This window comes from Setaria italica, chromosome VIII (genome assembly GCF_000263155.2).
Source record: "Setaria italica strain Yugu1 chromosome VIII, Setaria_italica_v2.0, whole genome shotgun sequence".
Lineage (NCBI taxonomy): Eukaryota > Viridiplantae > Streptophyta > Magnoliopsida > Poales > Poaceae > Setaria > Setaria italica.
The window spans coordinates 635,352-661,755 of record NC_028457.1 but is presented as its reverse complement, the minus strand read 5'-3'; the positions used below and the strand labels follow the sequence as shown (position 1 = coordinate 661,755).

Genomic DNA, 26,404 nt, shown 5'->3' with positions numbered 1-26,404 from the left:
AGGAGTAGCCGCAGGGCCCCAATCCAATCCTTTGAATTGCTGCAACATCTTCCTCCTCCGTTTTCCTTTCTTCCTTTATTGCCGCAGGCTCTCAATCCAGTCCCCTCCTGCCATTGATTCATTTCTTACTATATTGATTTAGAGGAGCAGGGATTTACTGAATCTTGACCGAAGGACGTCGATTCGAGTTCATTCCTGTCCGAGAGGAAATCAATTTTAGACCGACTTCGATTCACGCAGGTTGCTCCCGCTGTTGAGCTCGCCAAGGTTGATTTGTCTACGCCATCGACAGAGAGGCTGCGGCCGCCACAGCCGCCGCGGTCTTAGTGGTGTTGCTCGCGCCCCCATTCTTGATCCGCTGCTTCGATGGCGGAGGCGTCGAGAAGACCTCCCTGCCTGCCTCCTCCTCTTCTTCCTCCCTGCCTGCCTCATCCTCTTCTTCCTCCCTGCCTCGGGGTTAACGGATCAGGGGAGGACACTGATTCTATGCCTAATCCATGCTGGAGGGAGGATGTGTCGCGCCACGTGGCAAATGTGTAGAAACCATTCTAAAACTACCAAATGAAGGAGTGGCAAGTGGCAAATAATTAAATATCCCCTCCTCGACACGACTCCACTCCAGTCGCTCCCGTGCTCCCTAATCCTGCACCTCCCTATTCCATCCCGCTCGCCGGCGGCGCCCAGATCGCGACCTTGCCCGCGCCGATCACCTCCTCCCATCCTCCCACGAGGGAGGTCCCGGCCCCCAACGCACGTCCCTTGGATTGTCGCTGTTTCCGGCGTCGCCTGAAATCGCCTCCTTTAGTGGTTGGTTGCTCGACGCCGCCGGGGAAGAGGTTCTCGTGCGGGGCTTCGGGCTCCGGCGCCCATGGTGGACATCGACGAGTGCTCGCCGGTGCCCGAGCCCGCGCCGGCAAATCCGGACCCCTCCTCGATCTCCCCGGACGCCTGGCGGCGCTTCGAGAGCGCCACGCTCTCTGTGGTGCACAAGATCCAGCCCACCGTCTCCTCCGAGAATCTCCGCGCCGCCATCATCGACTACGTCCAGCGCCTCTTCAGGTTCCACGCCGGCTATCAGGTACTCAGCTTACCTTCCCTGCTACGATTGTTGTTCGGTCTTATTGTTCTGCATCTTAAAGGCTGGGGCTTTATGCATCAATAGCACCGGCGATACACCTAGGTTTTTAATCAGTGTCTGTTGTGCCACCACATTCTATAGATTATGCCAATGGCAGTTTGGGTGCTTCAGGAGGAATCATTAGAGTCTCAGCACCACTGTTCATATTTTAGGAGGTGCCGTTGTGGAATTGAAGCAGGATAAACATGCTAGGCGTGTTCCTTCTGAAGAGTTGGTAGTTGACATGCTTGCTATTCCATTTAGCTCTACTGTAATGGCTGGCATGTGATTTTCCTAACCCTAGCGATTGCTGTGAAACCAGTATATATACAGGGTTTTGCTTTTGAAATTCTTGTCGTTTGTTGCTGGGTCCTTGAGGTGTCAAGCGTTTATTGGTGATGAATACAGATGCATAATCATATTGATGTACTTTGTCAGTTGCGCACTTGAGTCTCCACGTGATTTGGCAGGAAGGGCCGTTTAATGGGAGTGCGAACTGGCGGTTTACACGTGTCAGTGTACCGCATTAAACACCGTGAATTTTTTTTTGGCATGGATTGGAGGGCTGGGCATACCATTTATCTTATGTCTTTTTTTTTTGTGATGTGGCCTTTCATACATTGCTCATGTTACTTGAGAAGGAACAGCTACTTCTTTTTTGTTATGCCCCAGTCAAGGCAGTCAAAACATCTTGTATTCAACTGGAAATAGTCTGTTAGGATCTAATTGTAGGATTGAATCATAGAATTTATGATCCTACCTGCCTGATAATATTAAAATACACCATGTATTCATTTATCATACATTTCTTAAATTGTGTGTTAGAAGCATGTGAACTGTACTACAATTTAATGATCTTTTGTTGTCCATACAAGTAATTAAATATGTGAATGTGTAAAAGGTGGAACTTCGGGATTGAAACAGCATTTCTACATAATTACTCATAAATGGTTACTAGGATTGGTTGAATTGGGTAAGAATCATATGTAAATCGCCATGATGGTTGTACCAAACTTCTGCTGCAATTATATAATTGTGATGATCAGACCAAATTAAGGTCCAATCTATGAGTGACTCGACAATAAATCTAGGATTGATGTAATACATTGAGGCTTGAATCAAGTCTTTGATTTGGCTGTGTGGCTTTTTAGGTTATTTTGGATTGTTCGTCATCATATAGCACACATAAGATCTGGCAAACATATGTCACAACTTAAGATAAATTGGCTACAGGATTTATAGGGATGAGTTTAATCATCTAATGGAATGAGAAAGCCACTGAGGTGCTTGTCAATGCGGTACTTGTTTGCTTCTACTAGATGGCATTTCACATGTACACATTTAACTAGTATTGTCACTTCTGCACATGCATCTGAGTGAGATATCACTATTTTACCAAAGTTTGTGCTACTCTGGTGCTGCAAACTTAACCTTTTATGCTTGTAAAACATAGGTCTTTCCATTTGGATCTGTTCCATTGAAAACATATCTTCCTGATGGAGATATTGACTTGACTGCATTCGGCCCTGCAATTTCCGATGAGAATCTAGCAAATGAAGTATGTGCTATTCTAAAATCAGAAGGGCGGAGGAAAGATTCTGAATTTGAGGTCAAGGATGTCCAGTATATCCATGCCACTGAGGTATTTCAGTTTACCATATTGCTCTTCGTTTTGAATATATATGCAATTTGAGGTCAAACATCAATTTATCATCTTTGAGATTTTTCACTTCAGTGGAGGTGTTTGTTTCATATGTGCACCACTTGTCCAGTGAGCATACTTTTAACTTCCCTAGTTCCCTTTTAATTTCTTGCACTCTACATGCCAGCGCTCATTTCTGTACATTATGTAAAAAAGTGAGAATTTCCCATTTCTGCGTACTTGAATGCAACTCCCTCCGTTTTGCCTATGGTATATGTGACTTTTTTTCCTTATATTGTTATCCGATGATAGATCTTCCTGATGGCAGGTCAAGCTGGTGAAATGTTTGGTGCAAAACATTGTTGTAGACATCTCAGTTAATCAGATTGGTGGGCTCTGTACACTTTGTTTTCTTGAGAAGGTAATACTTCAAAAGTTGCTTCGTTGTTTCCGTTGTCTTTTCCTTAAACCTCAGATCTGATACCCTTAATAGCATGTTCTCTTATCTACCTACTTGAGCTTGGACTTGCGAGGATTCCTGCCTCTTTTAGAGTTACTTATGCCAGACTGCAGTGTTAAGCTCATCGATACCAATTTTGTTTGTAGGTTGATCAAAATTTTGGAAAAAAACACCTCTTCAAAAGAAGCATAATGCTAATCAAAGACTGGTGTTATTATGAAAGCCGCATTCTTGGTGCTCACCATGGTTTAATTTCTACCTATGCCTTGGAGACATTAGTGCTATACATTTTCCATATCTTCCACAATTCTATGGATGGTCCATTAGCTGTAAGTTTTGGCATAACTTTTGCTGCTGCATGTATAAGTTTTCTTTGTCACCTTATCAAAGTTCTTCAAGATACATAACTTCCCAGAGGTGAGATGACTATCTGCCCTTCTGCAGGTCCTCTATAGGTTTCTTGACTATTATAGCAAATTTGATTGGGATAATAAGGGAATCAGCTTGTTTGGTCCTGTTTCATTATCTTCACTACCTGATCTAGTTAGTAAGTTAATGAACTCTTAATTATGCCGTATGTTGGCTATTTTTGTGACTGAAATTATTGGCCATTGACATGGTTTTTGTTGAACAGCCGATCCGCCTGATACTCATGATGATGGTTTTCTTCCACGGGAGGAGTTTCTCAAAGAATGTGCAGAGGCTTTTAGTGTCCCCCCTAAAAACTCTGAGAAAGATGCACAAGTATTCTCTCGAAAATTTTTTAATATAGTTGACCCACTGAAGCAGAGTAACAATCTTGGACGCAGTGTCAGCAAAGGTTTGTTTCTTGCCTCTAGATCTGAACTGTGGTAGCACCGTAGCAGGATTTCTAGCTTAATTGTACTGTTCCATGCATAGGAAATTTTTACAGAATACGCAGTGCATTTGATTTTGGTGCTCGTAAGCTTGGGAAGGTTCTTCAAGTGCCTGCCTGTTCTACTGTCAATGAAGTGAATCAGTTTTTCAGGAACACGTTAAAGAGAAATCGTACCGGGTTAAGACTAGATGTTTTAGTGAGCTCTTCTGATGATGGTCTACTGTCTGATCATGCAACCAATGATTCCTTATCACTGGGCTTGAATGTGGAAAGTATCAAGGGCAGTTCACCTTTATACAGCAATTCCTGTGGCGATCTGTCTTCTCAGTTTAGTCACATCGACACTTCAGATTCCAACAATCATGGCTCAATAAAGCAAAAACAATGTAACTCTGTAGCTGGGCACAAGGAGGTAGTGTCCGTTTCTGGTGGGTTGATAGGTACCAATGCCACAGATTATGCAACTACTGATTCAGGAACTGAGAGGAATGGTGGTGACTTCTATGAAGCTTCACAAATAACTAGTGAAACCTGTACCTTGCCATCTGGGAGACGCTGTGCCCCACATCAATTTTACCAATCAGAAAATGGTAAGGATGTTGATGTTAGAGATGGCACAGATCTGCCACACCATGGGATGCCAGCAAATCAGTTTACAGACAAATCTTACCACTCTTTTGAAGGTGCTAAGTATCACAATGAGTTTTCAAGAAGCTTTCCAGCACCCCTTGAGCATAATGCTTACTCTCCTGCTGGCTTAGTCAATGGTCTGGCCACATCTAATTCAATGTTTACACCTGAAAATTCACAACCTGGTGGTACCATCAATGACATTGTGCCAGACCTCACTGGAGATTTATTTACAAATTTCAATAATCTTCTGTTCGCTCAAGGTTGCCAGCAAGGTAATCCAGTACATCATTATTACTATCCAATGCCTCCTCTACCACCCCCGCAATATCAGAACATGCGCCCTTCAAATGGTCTTGGCAGAAAAAAATCATATGGATACGCTGGCATGAATGGAGCAATCCCTAGTCCTCCTTATCAACCTGGCTATGTTGTGTGGAGGCCAGTTTATCAAACAGATGATCATATTCCTATGAGGGGCCATGGAACAGGCACCTACTTTCCTGATCCGGTATGTTCCCTTCTTGGACATTCTTCTCGTGCTTGTAAAACTTAAATCATCACTTTTGAATAAGCTCTATCTGTCTCTTGCTCATATTTGTTCCACATGATATACATGCGAATGCACACGCTAATGTCTTATAATTCATTTCTTATGTTATTGGGTTCCCATTCTTTTTATGCAATAACCTAGAAGATGCCCCCATTATGCTTATGTTTTTACTGCAGAATAGCATTAATTTTGCTAGGTTAGGTGTCATTTTTGTATTATTTGGACAGCTTTATCTAGTGGGCATGCTAATTTGGTCTGCCTTGTTGGATATTGTAGAATTTGCGCAAGGACAGGCCACCTGTTGGACGCGGGGAGAGAGGAAGGAATCATTTCTCTTCAAATAATTATCAAAAGTTTCATCACCATGTCAGAACAGATATGCCTATCGATATGGTACCTCTTCAGGAATCACGGCATGATGTACCACTGCAGATATATGTTCCTGGTGCAAATGATCATGCAATACCATCTCCAATGAATATGCCAATGCCATCTCCATCTTCCCAGTCTCCAAGGGATCCATTGAAGGTACCAGCTCATTCTCCATCTTCCCAGGTTCGAAGGGATAATTTTCATGGCAATGGTTTCATGGTCCCGCAAGACAGTAAACTTGAGTTTGGGACCTTGGGGACATTGCCTTTGGAAGTTACCTCCAAGGACCATGCTAACAGATCAGATTCTGCCTCCAGCAATCAAGTTTCTGAGTCTGTGAGCCGCATGCCTGCCACAAAAAACACCGTAACAGGTTTGAATGGAATGAGGTAAGTATTTGATGGGATGGACATGTAATTTAGTTCCCATTTCCATGTTACAATAATGAGATGTTTTAGCTCTTTGTTGGTTTGGTGTTTATGCAACGTTATTTAGATCCTTTTGTGATGTTCACTGGTGGGCATTAATATTTGTAGTAAATTACAACCTAGGCCCCTAAACTTTCAAGAATGTCTTACTGAGGTCCTTGGTCTTGAGAACTGTGCACGTGTACCCCCTAAACTTGTATAATTGGGCCAGTTGAGGTTCAGTCCTTTTTAATTCATAGTTGCAAATAATGCCAGGCGATCTAATTTGCCATTGGCCGCATGATTATTATCATGTAAAATCTACAAATTAAGTGGTATCCTTGGATTTGGATGAGGCTTTTCAGATGTGTTTGGGCAAATTTTACTGGCTTACTCTAATTTTGCTACCGCCATACATTTACACCATGTTTGGGGATATTGATGTGCATTTCTCAAACACATGGGACATGTCCTACACCATACAGTTATGCTAATTTAAAAACCTACTTTTCTTTATAAAAAGAACCTACTTTTGATATGCTCTAACCACACTTGTTTTCAAGGTAGAAAGCATGCTAGTTCAGCTTGAAAATGTACTCCTTTTCCCTCATGTACCACATTCACCCTGTAGACTTAGCACTCAGTTTTCAGAGTTTACAATGGCTGACCCCAAATTGTAAAATTTACAGGAATGCTCAGCCATACAGCCTAAAGGACAGTGGTGACTTTCCACCTCTACCCTGAGAGGCAGCACAGGCTAAGAGGAAATACTGATGAATGTGTGCACCCATAGCAGCAATGGCAAACACCATGTTGTACATCCTGTCATTTCATCCTCACTCCAGTGGCCTGTCATGTCTGCTGCAATGCAGCATGTGCTTCTGTAACTGCAATTTCACACCCGCATTTGACTAAAAAAAAGGATGAGAAAGAATAAGAAAAGGAAGAATGAAAGAAAAAAGGGACGCTGAGATTTGATGAGATGTAGATACTTTTTTTGGGGGGAAGTCCCCTTGTTTCTTGTCTACAGATTATGGCGGTCCCTCTGAGGTCGTGAGGGAGAGGATATGTTGGAGAAGATATAGAGATAATTAGTTCTGTTGTTTTGAGCTTAGGATCATTGGAGAACTGGATCTCTCCATGTCCATGTGTAATGAGATAGTGTTTTAGCCACAGTTTGCCTTTGGAGGGAGGTCTTGTGTTGAAAGGCCCCGTTGCTTGAAGTAATTTTAGCTGCTTGAAAAATGGTAGGTATACAGAATGTCTGTTAGATTATAACAGTCTTAATAGAAGCATCTACTCTTTGCCAAAAGAAAATGCCTTTTATTGTGTGTTCCCATGTCAGTAATCTGGAATTTGTGACAGTTTTTCCTCGAGGGAGATTTTGAAACTCCACGTCTCAGCCTTTGGGGTAAAAGAAAACTGCGTAATGTTTAGCCACAGAAAAAAGTTGTTATTCGAGCATAGTAAAAATAATCTAGTATGTGAGCGAGTATATGCATATGCAGATAGGATAATATGGGGTTGTCTTCATTTCCCAACTAGTAAATCCTCCACATACCAGATTGTCTTCTGACTCCTGTCCAGTTTTTCAATTCTAGAAGCAATTCATGGTCACTCTGCGTTGCGTTGTGCGCCTGTGCGTGTCCTCCTTCAGCCAGTAGTGCATGCACGTAGTTATAGGCGTGTGGCCTTGTGCTTTTGCACGTCTGGCCGTGTCTCGGCTAGAGCGGCGCGGCGTCTCACGAGGGCGACAAAAAGGGATCAACATGCTAGATCGGACGGGACACACTCGAAGAAAATCCGTGGTGCGTGCTGGGCTTCGAAACAACTACAAAAATAGTCCACATAGTTATACTTGAGGTGTATAGTATAATTTGGAGGCCCTTGGATTTAGGGGGCCCTGTACTGTCGCACGGGCCAAGGGACGGCCCTGTTCATACATAGTTCACGGTGTCTCCTGGACTATGTTATTTGTTCAGGTGCACTTTTGTGAGTCTAGTATTTGTTTTTCCATGTCAATCAGGCTCTCACATGTATGAATTTATCCACTTTTGAGCTACTAAACTAGTGCATTACTGTGAAGTTAATATTGACTGTACAATTCAATTGGATATGACTTGGTGAGAAATGTATGTTTCATACTATGTCAGGATCCATCTACTTGTATTCAACTGGGAGCATACAAGCTCTGAATATAACAGATCCTGACATGGTGAAGGAGCTAGCCAATTGCAAGTCTTTGGATCTTGGAAAGCCTTCCTTCTTGCAAAAAGAGCGTGGAGCTCTTCTTGGTATGGGCATATTGACTTCAAATGGTGAGCTCTGGGAACATCAAAGAAAGGTGATTGCACCAGAGCTCTTCATGGAGAAGGTTAAGGTAAATGAAAGCCTTAAAAATCGGCTTTGGTACCTGTGTGCTGTGAATCCCTTGAGTTTGTCATGAAATTGCCATATAATAAGTTTGTGGTACATGAGGCAATGATTTCAGACTGTTATCTACTTGTTTCCTGGAAATATTTACAGGGCATGTTGCACGTCATGGTCGAAGCTGCAATGCCAATGTTGACTTCATGGGAAAACATATTTGGAAGGGAAGGGGGCAGTGCAGAGATTGTGGTGGATGTGTCCTTGAGAAACTTTTCAGCTGATGTCATATCCAGGACTTCATTTGGAAACAATTTTGCTGCAGGTAAAGAGATATTCAACAAGATTCGGCAACTTCAGATTGCAAGGGCAAAGCAAAGCATACTTGGTGTCCCCGGACCAAGGTATGTTGAAGAAATCGATCTTTTGTAACAGTTTCATATCCGAAAGGCTTAGTATTTATCTGTTTACTGCTCATGCTCACCGCACAAATGCTGCTCTAGCACTCATATTAGAAACTCAAACATCGGATTTTGAAATGCAGATGGTAATATTCAGAGCAAGTTAATTATGCTGACAATTAGCTCTGGAAGGTTGTAATTAGCGTTTGCGAATGACTACCTTGCATTACTCTGTTTGCTTAGCTCCATACATGATTGCTTTAGTCCCTCATTTTTTCAAATTGGTGGCATGAGCTAAGCACTTCCATTGCAACTGAGGAATTAAATATATATTGAAAAATACATGGGCTGCGCTTTTTTAAATTTGGTTTATCTCAAGCAAAGTCGCTTACATCTTAATGGTGCATGAGGGCATAGCATTTCCCTCATGCGAGGATTGCTGTAGGAATTGTTTGGAACACATCTCTTGTACCAGCCTATGTAGTACTATGAGCGGTTACTTCTAAGGTTAGAGGAAAGATAAGTTCTTTTTTTGGATGGGAAAAAAAGATAGTTCTAGTACAGTAGACGCCAACCTTGACTCTCTATTCTTTTTCATCTAATGATGGTTCCTTTTTTGTTTATCATCCTCCTATTCCTATTGCTCGAAAATAAACATCATGTATAAGCTCTTTGAGTCATTCTGCACCTGTATTTACCTTCTTCTGTCTTCAGTACATAGATTTCTAACACTACTCATGTTTTTTTCCCTTTCCTAATTCAAACGATGACATCAATCCAGATACTTACCAACAAAAACCAATAGAGAAATCTGGAGTCTAGACCGCAGCATTCGTCGCCTCATTTTAAATGTAGCAATGAAGCACGAGCAGGATTCAGTCGCCTTAGGCTGTCCGCACTGGTACCCGGTACCCGTTCCTGCAGTACAAATATAGCATAAATTTACCTGCACCGCTGGGAGTGTCACAGTAAACAAGCGGATCGGCTCCATCCCTCTATTTCCCGCAGGCTCCCAGGGATACGCCATTGGCCTCTCGCCACCGCCAGCCCCAAACACCCCGCCCTCGCGCCCGTGCTCGGAATCGAAGAGAGGCTGCACCGTCGCTTGCCGAAGGAGGGTGCCGACGAGAGTGTGCCTCCGGCGTCACAGTGAAGAGGCCGAGTACGACAGCTCCGGCCGATCTGTTTGGCGCAAGAGAAGGGCGCTATCCTAGAGAAGGCGGGTTCTCCCCCTAGATACGAGGGCCTCGGAGGTGGGGGGAGCGAAGGAGGAGGCCCGATCTGGCAGCTGGAGTAGCCTGGCAGGTGGAAATAGGCGCGGAAAGGCTCGGCAAGAGGGCAGCCGTCTGCGCAAGCGGTGGCGGAGAGGTTCACCGGTTTAGGCGGGCACATCCGAGGAGAGCTCCACCGCGCGCTCCAGCCAACGTCCTGCCCAACTCAAGTATGTCCACCCTTGCTACCCCCTGCGGTTGTCCAAGATCTAGATTGTTCGGTGTCAAATCTTTTAGGGTTAGCTAGATTGGGTTTTGATGCTTGAGGATATTGCAGCCCGCACAATCCCACTTGCTGCTAATTAACAATTAGCTTGCTTCCATGTTGCATCTCAGAGAGAAGAATATGCTAAGGCAATTTACAGAGGCACATGGGTATTTGCAAATAAAGATCTAAATATTGTGCCTTAATCTAATAATCTAATAGGTACTGAACCTCGACATTCAGCCTGAACACCAGACATGTCATTCTAATATGGACCTTCTGCTTCATTACTAGTGCCTTCTCTGAAATGCCTTTTCTTCTGTTTCGTTGTCCAACATAAGTGGCATAGGGATAATGGCATTACTAGTGCCTTCTTTGAGAGTTTTCTTTGTCTTCTGTTCCTGACAAGATATTGCAAGATCAGATAGTGGAAATGAAAAAAAAACATGTATAGAGTTAATAAAGTTAAACACTATTTGTCTGAATTTTTCTGCTTATCAGGTCATTTCTTATGCTAAATAATTTTGTATTAGGACTCTATTTTTCATGAACAAACTTGGTGCGTTTTGACCAGTTACTTGAAAAAGGTAAATTGTGCCCTACATTTAATCTAAACTTGGTGGCTCACGAGACCTTTGCATACTCACATATCATGCTTAAATCATGTCATGTGCTACTATTGGTATCTTTTTTGCCTATGATTTCAGGGAAGTCCAATGTTCCTGATGGATCACAGGGAGCTTTTCCTAGTGGCAACAGTTCTCCCTACCAAGGTCCTCCATCCTGGTTCCCCAAGGATTCCAGCAGCTTCCACCCAATGTCCCAATGATGCATCCAAGTACCAATGGTCCACAAGTGTTTCATCCGGCTGAAATGGCAGATGCATTTGTGCAAAACGATGAGGCAAATGTGGAGGAAGTGCCCGTCCCTCCAGCGCTAGCTCCTACAGGAAAAGGAAGCAGGAAAAAGGTGGTCAATAGGACCAAGTTAGGCAACTTCAACCAAACAAAGATGTAAATATTGTGAAGTCATAGCTTGAAATAAGCTGTGACCAATTACAAGTACTGCGCAAAAAAAAGATTGCATGTGGGATATGATTATGCAGCGGTACAATTTGAGGAGGGGATCCTACAAAAAGGAGTTTGAGGTCTTTACAGAGCCGTTGGGACATAATCAAGGCTGAAGTGGGGAAGTTTTCATCCTCTCTATGCTGAAGTGGCATCATACTTGTTATCTTAATTTTTAACAGCCTCTTTAATGTGCTTGAACAAATGCCAATGCATCCGAAACCTGTAAGAACACTTCTGATATGAGGTACTAGAAACATGGAGTGATCGATATTTGAAATACGCTCAACTTTACCTTCTACGGAACTGCTTATCATTGTAAACATGGTTTGGAGCAAAGTGGTCGGCTTTGATTTTCGTGTGACCAGAAGGAAGGTCCCTCGGCCGAATGACCTTTCGTGGCGCATCAAATCGACGGCCCGTGCGAGAGCTCTCTGCTTGCACTAGGTGGTTGTATGTCGTGGCTTTCGCTTCATCATCATGAACCAAGAAATGAGTGTCATCGTATTCCTCCTCCATCATCCAGTACCTTCGCAAGGAGCATGGGTGATCATCTCGGAACCAAGAACTGCTTACTCGGAGCATCTCGTGTGAAGTTGTCTATGGTGCTTGGCCACTAGATGGAGGCGTGCAAGTTGTAGCTAGCAAGAGCACCGGTTCATATACTTGGCATTGCTGTGTGATCATGCTCCGTGCTTCACAAGTGCAACAATGGTATACATAAGTGACTATTGCGTAATTAATTGTGAATGATTTGCCGTCACATGTCTGCATTAGACAATTGGCTATTCAGTATTTTGTACTTAAGTAAAAAATTAATAGGTTTTCTTCATGCGATGTCAGGATGGCCGAGTGGTCTAAGGCGCCAGACTCAAGTTCTGGTCCTCTAACGAGGGCGTGGGTTCAAATCCCACTTCTGACAGTTTGTTTTTTCTTTAGTATTTTTTAATATTCAATTATTGTATGAAAGTGAAATTACAATTTCGCACTTAAAAAAGTCAAAACAATCTATGATTTGGAACGTCTTTAGTATTTTTTAATATTCAATTATTGTATGAAAGTGAAACTACAATTTCACGCTTAAAAAAGTCAAAACAATCTATGATTTGGAACGAAGGAAGTACTATGCAATTCTACGTTTCATCTGAATCATGTCGTACGGCTAGGTCAGGCAACAAGCTAGAATAAGAAAATCAGCATTATCTCATCTCCAAGCAAAAGCGCACGAAAGGAATGCAAAACTTAAAAGTTGCATGCCTGATGGCACCAGTATCCCGGTAGTGCGTGAAAAATAAAAAGTTTCTCTTTTTTTCCTCTAAAGCTAAAACTCTCCTAAAGATACGACTAGTTGCAATCAAATGCGGCACCAGTAGTAGAGAAAGAAGAAAAGGTCGTGAGAAAGAAAAGCGTGCCACCAAAATGTAATGGAAGTACAAAAGCAATCCATGTATTCATCCAACACTGTTTATGTACAGAAGCAATGATCAAGCCCATCATTATACAGTACCTCAATATCAACATCCGGTAACAAGGAACCAGAGTTCCTAATCCATCCAGGCATCTCTGCGTACATGTGGCTCTCTAACAGAAAATACAGAATGATCCGTCTATCTCGTATGATCATGAGACGAAGAATAATGTCGACGCGACTCCATATGAGCGAGACAGCTTGTGGGTGCCGACGCCGACGGGGGTGACGTGACGTGACGTGAACCCGCACCGAACAACACGGGCGATCGATCACAGCTTTGTGCGGTCGTGGCACTGCTGGCTCCGCACCCGCATCTCCGCGACGCCGAAGACGAAGCTGCAGTCGGAGTAGGCCACGGCGTGCCTCTTGAAGAGCCCCAGGATGGTGACCCTCCCGGGGATCCTGGTGCTGGCCTCCATGGCCACCGACCCGCTCTCGACGTCCGCCACCAGCTGCGCCAGGTCTTCCGCCAGCTTGTCCGCCTGCACCGTGAGCGCCAGCTTCACCTCCCCGTCGCCCTTGCTGGGGATCCGGCCCGGGTCGATCTCGGCGTCCCCGACGTGCGCGCCCCGGTAGGTGAGGTCCGTGTGGCCCCCGGAGTCGTAGGCGAAGGAGGCCGGGTTGGGGTTGTGCACGGCCACGGTGAGCAGCAGCGTGATGTTGAGCTGGAGGGAGATGGCCGGGAAGGTGAGGCGCGGGGCGACCCCCGCCAGGCGCGTGGAGACGAGGCGGGTGGTGGGGTCCCGGACCTTGAGGACGGTGAGGAAGAGGACGAGCAGGGTGATGGCCAGCGCGAGGAGGACGGCGAGGGTGACGAGGAGGCACACGCAGAGGCAGCGCCGGCGGCGAGGGTTGTGCTTGGGTGGGGGCGGCTTGGAGGACGGCCAGGCGGGGGCGGTGTGGGTGGGGAGGACGCTGCCGGTGCCGTTGCCGGCGGCGGCGGTGGAGGCCATTGGGAATCCGGATCGATGGATTTGATTGATTGGGCGGAATCAAATAGGGAGGGTTGCAGACTTGCAGTTGTAGGCCGGCGGGAGTTAATGAGGACGGAGGGCGTTGGCAGCTGATTGAACTCCCTTGGACTTGGATTCCTTCCTTTCTCTTGCTTTTCCATGGTGATGAGGACAGCTACCGCGTCTTGTTGTTGCAAACCAACATGCCAGCAGTCATCAAACTGCCACATTCCCTCCTATACACTCTCACTCCTGCTGCCACGTCACAGCGACACAAACAACGGCAAACCTGTTTTTGATACGTCTGCTCAATTGCACACCGCCTCTTCCTCTCCTTAGCACCGGCAGCAGCTTCTCCTCACGTCGCTGTCGGATTCGGCACGGCACCCACTTTCAAGGAGAAGTCCTTGCTTGCCGTTGCATGTCACCCATCCAGCACTAACTCGCAGCATTTGATTCTGGTGCCGACGTTTGTTCTGTTTCCACGCTCGTCCACATCTATCCAAACACGACGCCTCCTCCTCGTCAACCAGACTCATTCACCTCACCTACCTGGACAAGAACACGCACCTACAAATAATTGCCAAACCATCATACTACCGCCTGGATTTTGCAGAGAAACCATCTCCTGCACTGTCCAAGAATCCTAAGACAGACAAGGCATGGTCGCAACAAAATCTTATCTTGGGGCTTGTCAACGTCCCACAACACTGCCCAAGTAAACATGCTCCACCACAATTCACAGCTTACCTGATATCCTGTTTGCCTCATCAAGCTGAGCAGCTGACGCATTTTCTCCAACCGATAAATCAAACATCTCCATCCAAGGCCACTACAGAATACTCCAAACATCTTTCCAGCTCTATACTGACAACCTAGTCGATCGATGTTGCCACAACAAACAAAACAAATGGGAAAACACAAGGGAAGTATGTTACGCCGAAGTAACATACAACGATAGCGTATCAAGCGAAAATATGAACACAACCCTTTCGGATATCTCTCAACAAAAAATGGAACATGGAATTCCTGTAGAATCAAAACAAAAACTTTTGCTCAGCTAATTGGGATGCGTAATATCCATTCACTGAGAGGAGGCCAATTCCTTCGCGTCCCAGTGTAGGGACAGCAAGTTGGTACAGGAAAGCATATGGTTCATTCAGTCATACATGGCAATTTTACACTCGGTAATATGTATGAGCCAGTTGCCTAGATGGCAAGTGAAATTCATAGCTCCATCGCAAAGCTCACTTCTTGAGAGTAGCATCTTTGGAATCGCATGGTACAAGGACTAGAACTGGGACTTGTCAAGGCTATCGAAGTAGGGATGCTCCATCGCTGTGACAGCTGATATCCTGTTTGAAGGATCAAGCTGAAGCATTTTCTGCAACACGTCAATCACAAAACCATCAGCTCAATTTTTTCTTTCTTTCTTTTGGACAAAACATCCTAATAAAGCCATAAGCAGACTTTTCTCTTTCAGGGCATAATCAGATATTGATTTAGCTCTGAATTGACAATTTAGCCAATGTTATCACTGACAAACGAATGAACAAACTGATATGAAGCATGTTAAGAACATACAGGGGTAAGACCAAAAGAAAATGTAGATACGACAGACCCATTCCAAATATGAGAAAGGAAATGGATCAAATTCAGGTTAGATATTTGAATAAGGGCCTCTTGAGTGGATGGAATAACCCTTTCAAGTGCAGAGAACTTACTGATAGCAAGTCAATGCCTTCGGGTTCCAGCGTTGGGACCGCACGGGTCAAACTCTGGGGCTTCCACTGTGGAAACTCGTGCCAATCCCTCAAAGCACTCACTCCAGGCCACTGCTCCTCAGAAGGTGTCCCCAACAACCTTTTCCAGAAGCAAATTTTGGTCAATCCATAGTACAACTGAGAAGAAAACCAGATTGAGGTAGAATGTCGTTTATATATGCACAATTGGCTATTTCTTGAAAGTTAGAACAACCAAGGGTACTAGTAGTGTCTATCAGAGAAGAGTGAGGAAAATCAAACTGTCATCACACCTAATAGCACATTTCAGATTATGCCAAGCAAGAACTAATTTAATGCAGCATTCCTTCAACTTGGTTAGAGAACCATAACTTCACGACCAAAAGAATGACACTATCCTAGCAACTAAGCAAGGTATTACTCATATTATGGCACCAACGTCTGAATGCAGAAGGGAAAACATACCTGAAAATGTGAAGCAACTGTTGCAACTCAGAGTCACCAGGAAAGAGAGCTTGTCTTCTGACCATTTCAGCTTCATTGAAAAGTTATGAATATCACAACAGGGTAAAAGTTTTAAGTACAAGTGTAAAATCCTTTAAATACATCATCTCTTTATTAAGCCTAAGCAAAATATGCTATTTGGTTGTTCATAAAGTTAAAGGTGATGTGGACAATGCAGATTATGGGGCATTATTAAGTTCCTTGTACAAGGGCATTGGTTACTGCATTTTTAACTCCGGATATTTTACATATAATGCATCAAATTTTCAGTACAATTGGGAATTGGGAATCAAGAGTTCAAGACTCAAAAGGAGAATTGGCGTACCAAAGATACATCCAACGGACCACATATCAACACCAGTTGAGTAATGTGTTGCTCCAAGCAAAACTTCAGGAGCTCTATACCAAAGTGTCACAATCTACACAAAAACCGAATATGGAAGAGATTACTGGATCATAATCAGAAACTCTGTTAAAATGTTAAAAATTGTGTTGGAGTTGGACCATCCAGCTGCCAGATGGTAACCAGTAGTACCTCATGGGTGTAGCTTTTCATTGGCACGGTGAAAGCTCTACCAAGCCCAAGGTCTGCAATCTTCAGTATCCCCTTCTCCTTGTCAACCAACAGGTTTTGAGGCTTCAAATCCCTGAAAATTGAGCATGAATAACATTAACGAAAATGCTGTTGTATTTTACTGATGAGCTCAACAACATAAATCAGACAAGAGAATCCAACCGGTGAAGGACGCCATGGCCATGGCAGTGTGCAACTCCTTTCAATAACTGGTACAAAAAATTCTAGAAGGAAGTAAAGAAAGTACATTAGTTCAAAAGCAAACAAAGGAGAGTGAACTTGTGCTCAGTCCAGAATCAGTACAGGTTACAGATGTAAAATCCACATTTAATTTCACAGTTAAGTGCTTTGCTTTTACATTTGATTGACATTTATATGGCCCAATGTTTTCATTTTGCTGTCCAATTAGGATTGCACCTTTTTGTCAGAAACTGAATACCATTCATAATGTGAAGGCTAATTTTCTCTAATCACTAAGTGATCAATTGCTCAGATCGATTGGAGAATCAGTATATATAGTAGATAAATTGTTGTTTTTTCAGTCTGATCAGGATTGTACCATTGTGATGAGGATTAAAAATGCTATTTGTAATGCACAGGCTACTTAGTTCTGAATCTCTGATCACGAGGTGCTCAATTGCTCAGATCGCTTGGAGAATCGGTACACTTGGTTACCTTGACTAGGTGCGTGGGTAGCGGCCTTGCGTTGGGCCCCCTTCGGTAGACGTCGAGGTACTTCTTGAGGTCGGTGTCGAGGAACTCGAAGACGAGGTATAGGATGGGCTTGCCGTTCTTGGCGGCCTGCTCGACGGCGAGGAGGCGGACGACGTAGATGGAGTGGGAGAGGAGGTTGAGGAGGGAGATCTCGCGGAGCGCGGTGGGCGGGATGCCCTCCTCGTCCATCTCGAGGCGGGTCTTCTTGAGCGCGACGAGCTGGCCCGTGGCCTTGTCCTGCGCCTTGTACACCTTGCCGTAGGTGCCCTCCCCGACCTTCTCCAGCTTCTCGTACTTGTCCACGATGTTGATCTCCATCGCCGCCTTCCTCGGATCGCGAGAGGAGGGGCTGCGCCGCAAAGGCAAACCCTAGCAGGGGAGGAGGTGGATTTTGAAATTGGGGATAGAGGGAAACGCAGACGAGGGGAGGAAGGAAGAAGAAGAAGAAAGAAAAGGAGCGGCGAGGGGGAATGGGCCGGGCCGGTTGGGTGGCCAAACGGTCGGATCGGCGCTCGGGCCCACTCCGCATAGGGGAAGGAATGCAGGCAAGCGAAAGCTCCTCCTTGGCATCTGGGTTTGGTCTTCTTCGGTTCTTCCTTCCTCCTAAAAAAATGTCAGCGGGAGCTTTCGACAGGATGATGATCGGAACTACTCGGCTCTACACGTTCCTAAACACTTCTTTTCCTCATCTTAAAAAACATTTGTTTTCCTTAAAAAAATTGCTTGTGATGCTCTGGTATTGGTGTTTCGTCACTAATGAACTCTGCGACTCGTGAAAGATGAAGAGATCTACCATACTCCCTTCGTGAACAAGTCTTTAGAATGTTCATTTTGGTTTTCAGGAGACAGCTTTTCACAAAAATGCGTCTACAAGTCACCTTTTATTTGTGCTGTCAACATGGTGGATATGCAACTAATAGCTGCAAACAAAGTAACCGAACGAAATAAAATGTTAGTTTCTTCTCAGTTCCTTTTTTCCCTCGAGAATGAATTCCTTAGTTTTTTTATGCACAATGCTCAAGCATGCATTTCACTATTCTGTACTGAAATAATATACCAGCATGACTGCATGTAAGAACTACCAAAATAGAACTGTGGAGCAAGAAAAACAAAGTTTCGGCAGGCAGCAGAAATATATTGCTGAACATAAGGATCCTATCTTACCACAGTCACTCACTACTCACTACTCACTGACCAGTGGTCAAGTCACACAAAATGCAAACTTAACCATGAAACTGTAATGGCACGATTATCTTCATAACTGATAAACACACAAGCCATTTGAAGATCACAAGTGCAAAACAATGCATATACACAGGCCTTAACTTTATTTTAAAAAAACACACACAACTACTACCATTGTAGCCTACACCACTTTACCGTTGAATTGGATGTCCTTAATCCAAATAAAAAATGATAATCAAAGCCAGCTTCAGAGCATGAAGCACCCCTCAACCCCTAGAGGAAACTGAGACAGAGCTCTCGAACGCAGATCCCATGTGGCTAATGACAAAACCGTATATCTTTCGTTTCAAGCAATCAATCTTCTCCTTGGTTCTCTCTTCCTCAGCAATCTTCCCGACTTGATCCAACCAGTCGCTGATCTTCTTGAACTGTGATAGAACCATTGTTATGCTGTTGCTGTGCTTTCCCCTACTTGCAACGTTTTGATCTTCAAACAAGTGGAAGCCCACATCCAGTGCCTCGTCCACAAAATTCAGGAACCACATATGCATCTCACGCCACAAGGTCTTAGAAAGCTCAACTGTCTCGTACATGCTCTCAGTGTTATTCCATGTGCAGCTTGCTAGAGAGCTCGGTGAGACCTTAGATTGGACCTTTGCAGAAGCTCCAAGTGACTGCTTCTTGGACAGGCTCGTTCTTGGTGGTTCCACTGAAGGCACCTTTGGCCTATTGATGATCTTCATCTGAGAGATGGATTCAGTGGCACCATTCAGTAGCTTGAGGACTCCTAGATCAGTGGCTAAGGCAGCATGAACCCAATCATGAGACGATTTCTCCAAGAATGCCACATCAGCCTCAATAGTCACCATAGATTCGGCAATTGTCTTCCACTTGAGAGTATCTTCATAGACAGCAAGGAAAAGATCGACTGTTGGGAGTGGATTGGAGGTCTTTGACAATGAGCAAATGTTTGAGAACTTGCTGCAGAGAGCAATAGACACAATATTACCACATCATTTTCTGATGAATACAATACATATGTTTTGTCTTCAGATGGGGGAAAAGATAGCTTTATTAAATACCTTAGGTTCCTGACAACTGATTCAGTGACCATCGCCTCTTGCAGAGCACTAGCAGCAGCAGTTGCTGCTGCATCTCTCCGTTCAATAGCTTCCTGCAAATTCAGTTAGGAAATCATGTTGGAGACTCAATTCAAGAACAGCAAATGGGACTGTTAGTCGACGAACTAGAGTGCTTGGTGCTTACCCTTCCAATCTTTGAGAGTTTATCAGAAAGTGCATCCAATGGAATGCTTCCATCAGTCCATTTAGGATCATGAAGTGTAACTTTTGGAACTACAGTTTTTGTCTTTACCAAAGTAGAGTCAATCTTCTTACGAGGCTTTGGCCTCTCATCAACAGAGGAATCATCATTACTGGATTGTTCTGTTGTAGCATCACTTAATCTTCTTGACATTGCTTCCTGTTCATACAGAAGCAGATAAAAATGGTTAATGCACAGGCATACAAATACAAATTTATAATGTACTCTGAACAGGCACACAACTTTATATTTACTCAGACAAATAGTAGCTCTGAACAGCAGAGTGTGATATGGCTACTTTACTGAGATAGGGAAGGTAGTAGATGGGATCTCACCCTCACGCTGGAGGCTTTGAGATTAATCCTCTACTTCTTCCTTACCTTTCATTGGTACAATGGGGTCTCTTTTATAGAGACGACTGACTTGACCCTTAAGCAAATATCCTAACCTCCTAACCAAATCCATCTAACTTATCTCTTTCCTAAGAAACCAACTACTCCTATTCGCGGCACTGTTCACGAGCTGTTGTGCTCGTGGGCCTAAGCCTGTGGCCGGCCCACTTGCCATAACTGAGTGACGCAATGTGCTTGGAGTAAACATGACCTATCATTGTATATGTATGTATCAATATGTTTGAAATTTCAAGCTGATTGTAATTTGTAATCTTCATGGTGCTATGATTACAAATCCTGTTGCCATCACCACATGCACATCCACATATTTGTCAACTATCTATTCCGAATCCATTTAAATGAACTTTGTCAGGTATCCAATCCGCATAGACAAATTATGACCAACACTAGGGACAGTTCCTATGTAAGTATGTATGATGGCAGTTATCTATTTCTAACCCCATCTGAATGTGCATTTGGTTGTTCATGGGCAAGTCATACTTAGGATTTTCCCTTGTATGCTGTATGAATTTGGCAGCTATCAATTTCTAATTCCATCTGAATTTACATTTGGCAGCTCATGGTCAAGTCAAACTCTGGATTTTTCCCTTGTATGCATTTTGCAGCATATTCAATTCTTGTGCCTCGCAAGATCTTTGATGTGCACAGCAATAAATACATAAATTAATTGTTTTACTACTATTCTAATCACAATGCAGGCTGTAAAAAGGTTTTATACCTTGAGTCTGTATCTGTCACTAGGGCCATACTGAGAGAAAAATGACAATAGTACTACTGGCAGCAATAAGGCTAGGAATCAAACTAAAAAGCACAATGCTCAAATTGTAACGCAATGTAGTAACAGGATGCTGACCTGAGTCCTGAGGATAGTATCCTTGTCAACCTTGGCCTTTGATTTCATCACGGAACCTGCCGCCGCCGCTGCAAGGGCCATTGTTGGATCGTCCCAGCTCTTCCTCCCCGGCTTCATGGCCGACCCATTTCCCAAATCTGTCATCTTGGAGATCCCAGCCACCAGTACCCCAACCTTCTTCTTGCCAGTCCCTTCACCGGAGAGCCGCCGCGAACTAGGGGACAGGGATGCTCGCCTCCCGCCCACCGCCGGAGATGCTGCTCCCCTTCTCCCTCCAGCCGGTGAAGGTTGCCTGTACCTTGACGGCACAACAATCGCTGGCTCCCTGGCCGCCTGGCGGTTCTCTTCCTTGGCCGCAACGAGGCTGGGCACGACGCACTTGGACGGCGCCGGCGACGTCGCCCTGGGCGTGCCCCTGACCGCGGGCGAGGAGGCCCGGGAGGCGCCTTTCACAACCATGGGAGACGACGCCCGAGAGGCGCCTTTGACGGAGGGCGACGGATCTCGCTGCTGCTTGGATGGCGCCGGGGACGAGAACCGGCGCTTGACGGCCGATCCGGCCGGAGGCGGCGCGGGCTCGGCGACGGCGTTCTTGGGCCCAAGGACGGTCCTTTTGACGGGATCGGTGGCGTCAGAACCGGACGAGGACGGCATTAGGGGCGGGGCCGCGTCGGAGGGGGATGCGGCGGGCTGGATGACGTATCCGCGGGCGCAGGCGGCGGGGCGCGCGACGAGCGGCTCGGGGGTGCCGACGCAGGGGAGGGAACGTGAGGACGGGACGGTGCGGAGTCCGACGGCGCGGGGCACGGGTCGCGCGAACCGGAGGCGGTCGAGGTGGACGAGGTGGCCGACGAGGTGCGGGCGCGCGGCGAGGAGGAGCGCGTCGGCGTCGGCGGGGGGCAGCTGGACGTAGGTGGAGTGGAGGCCGTCGGAGAGGTTGAGGAGGAAGCCGTTGGAGGGGACGAGGAGGGAGTCGGAGGTGGAGGCGGTGAGGGCCGGGACGACGGCGGTGACCTGGAGCACCGGGGAGCGGTGCTCACCCGCGACGCGCTCGTCGGTGTGCATGGACTGCAGGAGCTTGAGCAGCACACCCGGCGCGAGCGTCGCCATGGCTGCTCTGCTCCTGGAACCGGAGCTGGAGCGGGGGAGGTGGGAGGATGGAATCGAAGGGATTTGAGGTGGGGAGAAGAAATCGGGATTTGGGGAGTGGAGTGGGGAGAGATTTGGGGGCGTAGTGGACTGCGTGACTTGAGCAAGAGGGAGACGTTGGAGGGTAGCGAAGAGCCGAAGAGGGGGAGAGAGAGAAACAAGGGAGGTTTCAAATTTCGAACGGCCCATTCGCACTTCAAGTCGCACACTGACAGGTAGGGCTATTAATAAGTGGGGTAGACGCGCCAGTTACTATTCTTGTTGGGCCATTCTGCCTACTGGGCTTAAGAGGCCCCCACTTTCCACTTTGTCAGCGGCCTATATACATTTCGGCCTGTAAATCACGAGATCCCCCTCAAAAAAAAAATGTAAATCACGAGATTTTGATGGGCTCGACCCTGCATCGGGAATCCAATGGGCCTATGTCGACTCTTGACTTCACAGTGCCGTCAAGCCCGGAAAACCTATCCGGCTTCCGGAAGCTAGGTAGTTACTTAGCACACGGTGCTTTAACATTTGTGCAAGAACTAGAGGTCGTCTGATCCCGCGCGTCGCCGCCTTCTTCTCCTCTTGTCCATGCTCGTGCCGTCGCTGCCTTCTCCACCGCCGCTGCATCCTGCGCTGACGTGGAGGTTTGTCCGGAAGAGCGGGCGGGTGGTAGGGGTGCTCTTGTTGCTGTTTTGATGAGGGGATTACAAGGAGGAAGAAGTACATGAGTTCCTTGCTTCGAGCGGGGTCTCTTCCCTTCCACTTGAGGACCCTCCTTATATAATAGGCAGAGGACCCTCTACTTGCATAACAAGACAAAAGAGCTATTATTTTTAGTTTTGACTCCTATGTTGTAGAGGTAAATTTGATCTTATCTTGTTCTTTGGTGCATGCACCCTGCCAGCGATATCCTAAATATCTTGGCCATCACGGGTGCTCTTTCTTTATTACCCACATGCATGCACTTTTCTCACGCTGAGTGAAAAAGAGCAAGTGGGTGAAGAGAGAGAGCACATGGCTGCAACATTTTCTCATGACATGTCTTGTCTTTTGGGAGGAAACATTTCATCCTCTCGTGTCATCATCAGTTTGACAGACAGCGACATTCAACGCCAGCTGCAAGAGCACTGCTTTCGTGGTGAAGGCAGCTCGCTTGCTCCCCAACATGGTAGCGCTGACAGCAGCTCAGCCCCATGTCTGGCCGAGGATCCGAAGGTCGGGCGTGGGGCCACTCCTCGCTTGAGGTGGACGGCGCTCCGAATGCCCCCCTACCCCGCCGTGGACGGCTCCGTATCTAGAAGAAATGCCCGCTGTCTTGGTGGGCGCACGTGCCCGGACCTCACACGCGTTTGTTTTAGCTGCCCACGTACGTACTACCTGCTTGTGAACTTTGCAAAAGTTGACAGGAAATAAAGCAGCTGCTAGCGAGCTTCGGGTCATAAGCCCATCCCCATACATACCCCATGCTCAATCAAGAAACGCGTTTCCTTCTAATGATGGACACAAGGACTTGCATGCAGGAGAATATTAGCTAGGCAACAAAAGTAGCCACCTGAAAGCTGACAATGTGGCTCGATCGCTGCACAAAGAAAACTACGCTGCTCAGTCAACATCACTCCTCGTATTTCTTTGCAAAATGAGATTTGGCTAACCTAGATAAATGAGATTTGGCTATCAAATGAGCATTTATTTAGAACAATCATCAGGTTGTTCTAAATAAATGCTCAAGTATCCAATAGTCTTTGGTACAACACTAAATAAGAGCCTTAAAGGACAACATATTAAATGGTTAACAAAAAAATCTTTGAATGAACTTATGATACTTTCATTAAGCAAAAATAAGTGCATATATAGGAAGTGGTTAGCTGGTAGGCACATAACATTAATGGAGCTCATTTGTTATGATATCTTAGAATCCTAAATTTGATAGGAAGAAAGATAAAAGATGAGTCTTAGCGCGCGCACACACACCAGCAGAGGTCGCACTAACAGTAGCGTCCTCGATCTGAAAATGAAAATATGCATGGTTGATTAGCTAGCTAAGAGTGCACAAAGTTTAATTTGCACAATCAATCTAAAAAAGAGGAAAAGTTGAGCACCTGAAAATGACAATCTGGCCGAGAACAAAGAAACTAGGTTGCCACACTAGGAAAAGTTGAGCACCCTACGAATGAACGATCACGCAACAACACACAGCTCGAATCGATCAGTCCAACCATTTCACAGTAACACATTGTAATCACGCGAAGCATTTTGCAAGCTTGATCGATCCTAAGGACCAATAATGGAGCGGAAGAGCTAAAGAATTTGAGATGAATGGCATCAAGTAGCAGTAGTAGCAATTACCTCTTGACGCGCTTGGGGTCGGCGAGGGCCATCTCGGCGAGCTTCTCGTCGGCCATGATCTTCTTCATCTCGACGGGTGTGAACTCGCCGCTGCCGAACGCGAGGCTGAACCTGTTGGGCCCCGGCATGACGCCGTTGGCCGCCGCGCCGGCGGAGAAGTTGAGCTTCCCGATGAGGCTGTCCATGGACAGGCTCCTAGCGTGGCGCGGCATGGGCGCGGTGGCCGCCGCCGGGTCCCCCGCGGCTCTCCTCTTGAGCCCCTCCCGCCTGTCGCCAGCGGCGCCGGCTTCGCCCCAGAGTCGGATCCCGGCGGCGCACTCCTCCGACTCGTTCTCGCTGCTGTCGGCGCCGTTGGTCTTCATGCCGCTCCCGCGGCTGTCCCCGTCGTCGTGGCGCTCGTCGGAGGAGTTGAGCCCGTCCAGCCCCTCCAGATTGAGGTACGCGTTGAAGAGGTCGTCCGCGTCACCGCCGCCGCCAACGCCGTGGTGGCTCCAGCCGGCCTCCACCTTGGGCGGCGGGAGGTGGGACGTCGCCGGCGGGAAGTACCCGAACGGGACGTCGCTGCGGGAGCGGCGGTGCGCCTTGTTACTGCGCGCCGCGGGGTCGATGTCCATGCACACGTCCCCCGGCGAGGGCCGATGCCCGGCGAACGACGCCGGGGGTGGCGTTGGCGATAGACCTGGCGGCCTCGGCTTGGCGCTGGCCGCGTCGGGCGCGAAGGACGACGTCGCCATCGGCAGCGACACCCCCAGCTGCTGCTGCACGTGCTGCCGCCGGCGACGTCGCCGATGCCGTTCATGGTCGGCCTCGGCGCGGGCGGCACGCGGTTGAGGGATCCCGAGATCTCCACGGAAGGAGTAGGACAGACGGACGGGCGAGCGTGGCGTGTGCGGTGGGGTTGCCTTTGCCGTGGCCTGCCGCTCCCTATTTCATTCATCTTGGCGTTGGCTTGGTCAAGATGTGGGTTTGAACAAAGCATTCAGCTGGGACCCGATCGATAGCTTCATCTGCCTTCGTCCATTATCTACAGTAAACCAACTATCATATCGATCTACTATGAACAGCTTCTTCCAAAGAATCCATTTCTCCATGGAAGCCCAAAGAATACATTTCTCCATGGAAAATGATAATCTCATTGCAGTGATTCTATGAAAATGATAATGGACCTGTTCGCTTCAGCTTATAAGCTGGCTGAAAAGCTGAAACGGCTGATTTGTTGTGAGAGAAAAACACTGTTTGGTGGCTGATAAGCCGAATGAATAAGCTGAAACGAACAGGCCGAATCTCGTTCTACAACTTTGCATGTTGGTGGACCAACCATACTTGACAGATTCAAGAACACACGGAAACGGATTCAACCATACTTTGCATGTTATAAAATGTGGTGCAAATAATACAACATTGTATAACAAATTAAAGCAAACTTAATCACCCCCTACGGTGGGCACAGCGGGGGTGTTCGGGACTCTGGAATTCGCAGTTGCCTCCGCCCGGGCCTTTTGGCGCTTGCATGAGCGCCTCGCCGTCGTGCCCCAGCTGCCACCCGCGGCCGTCCCCTGCCGCCGCATCGAGCAACGGCCTCGCCGCTAGGATCACGTTGCAGCACTGCATCAGCAGCACGGCCACCACCACCGCCCTCGCCATCGTCGCCGCCATCGATGCCGGCTATGCTAGTAGTGGAGTTAAGCTATGCCGCCCTCGCCATCACGCAATGCATAGGATACGAGCCGGCTATATATGCTATATACGAGCCGGCTATCTCGCGCTAGCTGTCTTCGTCGGAAGATGCTGTCACGGTACTTTGCCTCCAGTTTGCCGATTGTTGTATCATCCTGGTG

General features: G+C 46.5%; 6 protein-coding genes and 1 non-coding gene across 7 annotated transcripts; 3 read left to right on the top strand and 4 right to left on the bottom strand.

The window, feature by feature from the left end:
* The first annotated feature begins 610 nt into the window (after nt 1-610).
* Nucleotides 611-7,371, top strand: LOC101779954. Its single transcript, XM_004978445.4, has 9 exons — nt 611-1,078; nt 2,571-2,759; nt 3,088-3,180; nt 3,366-3,548; nt 3,664-3,766; nt 3,854-4,039; nt 4,120-5,219; nt 5,538-6,022; nt 6,730-7,371. The coding sequence occupies exons 1-9, from the start codon at nt 869-871 to the stop codon at nt 6,782-6,784; spliced, it is 2,604 nt and encodes an 867-aa protein (XP_004978502.1). The 5' UTR covers nt 611-868; the 3' UTR covers nt 6,785-7,371.
* A 648-nt stretch (nt 7,372-8,019) lies between these two features.
* On the top strand, nt 8,020-11,156 carry LOC111258224 (cytochrome P450 714C2-like). The gene is made up of 4 exons (XM_022829167.1): nt 8,020-8,420; nt 8,567-8,811; nt 10,859-10,871; nt 10,992-11,156. Exons 1-4 carry the CDS (start codon nt 8,175-8,177, stop codon nt 11,154-11,156), a joined length of 669 nt encoding a protein of 222 aa, XP_022684902.1. The 5' UTR covers nt 8,020-8,174.
* Nucleotides 11,157-12,189: 1,033 nt separating this feature from the next.
* On the top strand, nt 12,190-12,273 carry TRNAL-CAA. The gene has a single exon. It is a non-coding gene; the product is annotated as a tRNA-Leu (tRNA).
* A 500-nt stretch (nt 12,274-12,773) lies between these two features.
* On the bottom strand, nt 12,774-13,932 carry LOC101779561. The gene has a single exon (XM_014805664.2). The coding sequence runs from the start codon at nt 13,773-13,775 to the stop codon at nt 13,092-13,094; it is 684 nt and encodes a 227-aa protein (XP_014661150.1). The 5' UTR covers nt 13,776-13,932; the 3' UTR covers nt 12,774-13,091.
* Nucleotides 13,933-14,774: 842 nt separating this feature from the next.
* LOC101779160 (cyclin-dependent kinase B1-1) lies at nt 14,775-17,782 on the bottom strand. The gene is made up of 7 exons (XM_004978444.3): nt 17,271-17,782; nt 16,758-16,819; nt 16,557-16,668; nt 16,347-16,440; nt 15,983-16,052; nt 15,500-15,638; nt 14,775-15,159 (listed from the first exon to the last, which is right to left on the bottom strand). The coding sequence occupies exons 1-7, from the start codon at nt 17,625-17,627 to the stop codon at nt 15,067-15,069; spliced, it is 927 nt and encodes a 308-aa protein (XP_004978501.1). The 5' UTR covers nt 17,628-17,782; the 3' UTR covers nt 14,775-15,066.
* A 641-nt stretch (nt 17,783-18,423) lies between these two features.
* On the bottom strand, nt 18,424-22,560 carry LOC101778747. The gene is made up of 4 exons (XM_004978443.4): nt 21,084-22,560; nt 19,761-19,976; nt 19,577-19,668; nt 18,424-19,475 (listed from the first exon to the last, which is right to left on the bottom strand). The coding sequence occupies exons 1-4, from the start codon at nt 22,419-22,421 to the stop codon at nt 18,761-18,763; spliced, it is 2,361 nt and encodes a 786-aa protein (XP_004978500.1). The 5' UTR covers nt 22,422-22,560; the 3' UTR covers nt 18,424-18,760.
* A 181-nt stretch (nt 22,561-22,741) lies between these two features.
* Nucleotides 22,742-26,222, bottom strand: LOC101761058. The gene is made up of 3 exons (XM_012848444.3): nt 26,077-26,222; nt 24,567-25,490; nt 22,742-24,384 (listed from the first exon to the last, which is right to left on the bottom strand). The coding sequence occupies exons 1-3, from the start codon at nt 26,220-26,222 to the stop codon at nt 24,366-24,368; spliced, it is 1,089 nt and encodes a 362-aa protein (XP_012703898.2). The 3' UTR covers nt 22,742-24,365.
* Between the last annotated feature and the right edge of the window lie 182 nt (nt 26,223-26,404).